This window comes from Homarus americanus, unplaced genomic scaffold, assembly GCF_018991925.1.
Source record: "Homarus americanus isolate GMGI-L3 unplaced genomic scaffold, GMGI_Hamer_2.0 scaffold25860, whole genome shotgun sequence".
Taxonomy (NCBI): domain Eukaryota; kingdom Metazoa; phylum Arthropoda; class Malacostraca; order Decapoda; family Nephropidae; genus Homarus; species Homarus americanus.
In genome coordinates, this window is record NW_024724693.1 from 2448219 (window position 1) to 2453271 (window position 5053).

Here is a 5053-nt window from a genome sequence, read left to right on the forward strand (position 1 = left end):
CTAACTGTTAGACTGGAACGGTGTTAATTTGACCTGACTTATATTGATAGTGGCGTTAGACCGGTCTGAGTGGTGACTAAGATTGTAATGGTGACTGTATTGGTGACTGAGACTGTGTTAGTGGTGACTACTGGTGACTGTGAGACTTAGTGGTGACTGAGACTGTGTTAATGGTGACTTGACTGGTGACTGTGAGACTGTCTTAATGGTGACTGTGAGACTTAGTGGTGACTGTGCTGGTGACTGAGACTGTGTTAATGGTGACTTGACTGGTGACTGTGAGACTTAGTGGTGACTGTGCTGGTGACTGAGACTGTGTTAGTGGTGACTGTGCTGGTGACTGAGACTGTGTTAGTGGTGATCTTAGACTGTGTTACTGGTGATGTTAGACTGTGTTAGTGGTGAACGTCAGACTGGTGACTGTGAGACTGTGTTAGTGGTGATCTTAGACTGTGTTACTGGTGATCTTAGACTGTGTTACTGGTGAACGTCAGACTGGTAACTGTGAGACTGTGTTAGTGGTGATTTTAGACTGTGTTAGTGGTGAACGTCAGAGTGGTGACTGTGAGACTGTGTTACTGGTGATCTTAGACTGTGTTACTGGTGATCTTAGACTGTGTTACTGGTGATCTTAGACTGTGTTACTGGTAATCTTAGACTGTGTTAGTGGTGAACGTCAGACTGGTGACTGAGACTGTGTTACTGGTGATCTAAGACTGTGTTAGTGGTGAACGTCAGACTGGTGACTGAGACTGTGTTACTGGTGATCTTAGACTGTGTTACTGGTGATCTTAGACTGTGTTAGTGGTGAACGTCAGACTGGTGACTGAGACTGTGTTACTGGTGATCTTAGACTGTGTTACTGGTGATCTTAGACTGTGTTACTGGTGAACGTCAGACTGGTGACTGAGACTGTGTTACTGGTGATCTTAGACTGTGTTACTGGTGATCTTAGACTGTGTTAGTGATGAACGTCAGACTGGTGCACCATCACCATGCAGGTCACTTGGATCACCAGGCTCAGTGAAGATTGATGGCTGGAAGGTGAACTCTGATGGAACAAACAGAAATAAATACTGATGTGTGAGTCTCGATATGGCAACAATATGTCAATAGTATGTCAAGAATATGTCAACAGTATTTCAAGAATATGTCAACAGTATTTCAAGAATATGTCAACAGTATTTCAAGAATATGTCAACAGTATTTCAAGAATGTCAACAGTATTTCAAGAATGTCAACAGTATTTCAAGAATATGTCAACAGTATGTCAAGAATATGTCAACAGTATGTCAAGAATATGTCAACAGTATTTCAAGAATATGTCAACAGTATGGCAACAATATATCTTGTCAACAAACCTCGAGATATTTTGGGTGTCGGGAGTAAGAGCTGAGAGTCCCTAGTCAGAGGTGTTGCCGCGGGGTACCTGACAGAGGGTAGCTGTTGGTGGTGTCTCCCTGGCAGGTTCCTATTGGTCCCGGGAGCTGTGCGTTGGTCCTCCTGCTGGTGGGGGTACCGAGGAGGGCCATACGCCATCAGGGGAGGCTGTAGTGGTGGATGGTGGTAGTCTGGTGGCCTTTGGGATAGGTTCATGGCTGGTGGTTGGTGTTGTTGTTGTTGTTGCTGCTGCTGCTGCTGGTGACAACGTTCATTTAGGAGGTGAGAGATGACAGATATTGAGTGAGAGAGTGAGTGAGAAAGATAGTCTATACCTTAATGCGGACTTAATATGCTAATTTATTAAAAAAAAAATGTTCGTCATTTTGGGTTAGACAGACAGTAAATCAGCTTGTGTTGTGGGTGTTACTGTGGCCGGGACTGTGTTTCCTCGTAGTCCTTCACCTTCACACACACACACACTACACTACACTACACTACACACCACACTACACTTCATGGCTGTGATAGTGTCTCAGAATAACCAGTGTATATTTCAACACCGCCATCTCTCTCTCTCTCTCTCTCTCTCTCTCTCTCTCTCTCTCTCTCTCTCCCATATTCCTTTACCTCCCTCTGCCATAACCTGTAAGTACCTGATAAGACTGTGGCTTCCTGGGTGAGAGAGAGCCAGTAGGTGGTACCCCCTCTATCAAGGCCAGGCGTGTTGGGGGTAACATGTTAGGTGGTTGAGGAGCCCCATCCATCTGCACCATGCTGAGACAAGTGGTGGAGATGGCGGTGGATGTACCAGGCGGGGGGGAGCAAGACCTCGCCCTTATCTGACCCGTCCTCTTCCTCAGGCAGTCATACAGATCCTGAGGGAGAGTCGCATAATGTGAATCAGGGTAGCATAATGTGAATGCAGGAGTCGCATAATGTGAATCAGTCGCAAAATGTGAATCAGGGTAGCATAATGTGAATCAGTTGCAAAATGTGAATCAGGGTAGCACAATGTGAATCAGAGTCGCAAAATGTGAATCAGGGTAACATAATGTGAATAAAGGAGTCGCATAATGTGAATCAGAGTCGCATAATGTGAATCAGGGTAACATAATGTGAATAAAGGAGTCGCATAATGTGAATCAGAGTCGCAAAATGTGAATCAGGGTAGCATAATGTGAATCAGAGTCGCATAATGTGAATGAAGGAGAGTCGCAAAACGTGAATCTATTCCTGGTCTTAACTGTCTATGTTTGTTAGTTGATTCACTGTTATAATGAGACGAGGAAAATAACACTGAACGTACTTGTAGTTTGTGGTACTGACGAGTCTTTTCACTCAGACGTTCGTTCAAAGATTGTTTTTGTTTGTTGCACTTGTCGTGGTCCCTCTGCAAGGCTGCAACAACAACAACGAGAACACTATCAATACGTTAGAACTCATCTGTTGCAAGATACTCTGTAAAATATTCACTCATAACAGCTTCGTTCCCTTCCCTTCCCTCTCAGTACTGTTCCTTCCTATAAGCCTTGCACTTAACACCCACCTGCACAACTCATCAAACACCCTGTATTACCCAACCTACCTAAATTTACCTAATGATCACTCAAACTAGATGAAGAACACACCTCTGAAGGAAGGAATACTTAGATAGGTTACCTCACACACCTTAATACCTTTATCACTGTAGATTAAAGTCAAATTAATCCTGACAGGTCTTCGAAATATGACTCTCGATGCTGTAGTAATCATCATCTTATCACTCTAAGGTAGCGTCTCCGCCTTGTTACTTATAGCTTAACTAATACTGGGTATGTGGCGCCTCTCAATCCCTCACCATTCTTATCTCTGTTATCACCATCATTATCATCATCAAAAACACAATAAAACAACCATAATTCGACCTCCAACAACCACAACAATGTCCTCAACAACCACAGCCCATCCACCAACAACCACAATTCGTCCCCTAACAACCATTTCCACGTACCTCCCAGCTGACCAGTGAGTAGGTTGAGGTGTTCATCGCGGGCTCTCATCTCCTGTTCATAGTAAGTGTGGACATGGTGAGCTCGTTCCCTCAGCTTTTGGTTCAGGTGTCTCTGGTGGTTTAATTCCTGATCCATCTGTTAGGGAGAGAGGTGACATGTACTGTAGTTACCGCAGTCCTGTACTTTGCTCTTCCTTATTGCCTCCTGCATCTACTTCTGCTTCTACTCCTCCTCCTCCTCCTCCTCCTCCTGGTCTCTCAAAGGGGTTACTGCCTTCATTGGAACTGACTAAAAGTTTCATAACTAACTTGGTCTTGGGACTAACTGTGTCATAACTAACTAGTTCTTGGGACTAACTGTGTCATAACTAACTAGTCCTTGGAACTAACTGTGCCATAACTAACTAGGTGGTGGTAACTAACCTGATGGGACCAGAAGGCGAGGGCTCTGTGACACACCTCCATCACCGTGCTGGGCCTGAGACCTGCCAACACCATCTGACGAGGGATACAACTTCATCATTAGAGGGGAGGGGAATTTTATAACACTACTGAAGGATAATTGACAATGATATACTCTAGATACATATACTTCACTGTGTGGGTGGTGAGGGGTGAGACGACAAGGTATCAACACAATAAACGCTTAGAAATGTTCACAAGACAATAATAAAACTCACACTCTTAAACTGTTCAGAAGGTTCTAAGTCCACTCGGTGAATGTCAGTCTTGTCCACCAGTCTGGCCCCACACGCTGAGCACTCACACGGTGTCTGTAGGAGGGGGATGAGATCAGGTGATAATACACATTTATTTTAAGCAAAGTAGATTTTTAGCATGATTCTGACGCCATTACATCAACATTCTCACAGGATTAATAGCCCAATGTTCTATTTAATATGCTAGCTTCCATGCCACGGAGTTAAGAATAATATCTAATGAAAGTTCGATAGTTTCATTGCATCACCTGACAAGTCTGGAGCAATTAATTCTTATACAGCATTTTTTTCTGGTCTACTTGCGTATTGATAATGTTGAAATTCATAGAAGATACTAATCAGTGAGTTAGGTTAGGATATGTGAGGAATGATCTCCCATGAAAGCATCCAATTGTGTGGATGTTTTGGAAGAGGTTATTGTATGACGGTGATATTGTGGTCCTGGGTGATGTTATACAAGGCACTGACTGACCTGGGTGAGAGGTTTGCCATGGTTATCGCAGAATATGTGGGAGCAGAAGGTGACCCAGGCAAAGTCATCCAGCGGGCGGCGACATGACCTGAAGTTACACAGTAGTTGGTTGTCGCTCATGATCCTCTGTAATAGAACAAAAAATTAAATCCATCACTCTTACAGGCAGCCTCATGATGTGGAAGTTGAGAAAGTATTGTGTAATTAATAATTCTTGAAGACTTTACAGTATACTTACCTTCTGAGGCGAAGTAATGTCGTCTCCACAAATTCTTTAAATGGTGACTATAACTATGGCTCTTCCATATACATTCTGAGCTGGTATATTATAGACATCTCTCCCTCATATGTTAACTATATTCCCTCTAAAATAATGGAAAGAATATACGTATAAGATCCTTGGTCAGATATGTTTCGCCTCTTTAAAATAAATATGGAAGGATACCAGACTATATTAGTTTGTTCAGTATGTCTAAAACTATTTTCAAT

The 5053-nt window shown here is 43.2% G+C and overlaps 1 protein-coding gene across 1 annotated transcript; it reads right to left on the minus strand.

Annotated features, from left to right (window-relative positions):
* Positions 1-974: 974 nt before the first annotated feature.
* On the minus strand, positions 975-4684 carry LOC121864533 (E3 ubiquitin-protein ligase CCNB1IP1-like). Its single transcript, XM_042363604.1, has 7 exons — positions 4565-4684; positions 4054-4146; positions 3797-3871; positions 3374-3509; positions 2690-2781; positions 2027-2258; positions 975-1051 (listed from the first exon to the last, which is right to left on the minus strand). Exons 1-7 carry the CDS (start codon positions 4682-4684, stop codon positions 975-977), a joined length of 825 nt encoding a protein of 274 aa, XP_042219538.1.
* Between the last annotated feature and the right edge of the window lie 369 nt (positions 4685-5053).

Coding starts and splice junctions, on each gene's coding strand:
- LOC121864533 (XM_042363604.1), bottom strand. CDS start 4,684: ATGAGCGACAACCAACTACTGTGTAACTTCAGGTCATGTCGCCGCCCG. Junction 2,259..2,689: donor GTCAGTACCACAAACTACAA/GTACGTTCAGTG, acceptor ACTCTCCCTCAG/GATCTGTATGACTGCCTGAG. Junction 1,052..2,026: donor GTCTTATCAGGTACTTACAG/GTTATGGCAGAG, acceptor TTGTTCCATCAG/AGTTCACCTTCCAGCCATCA.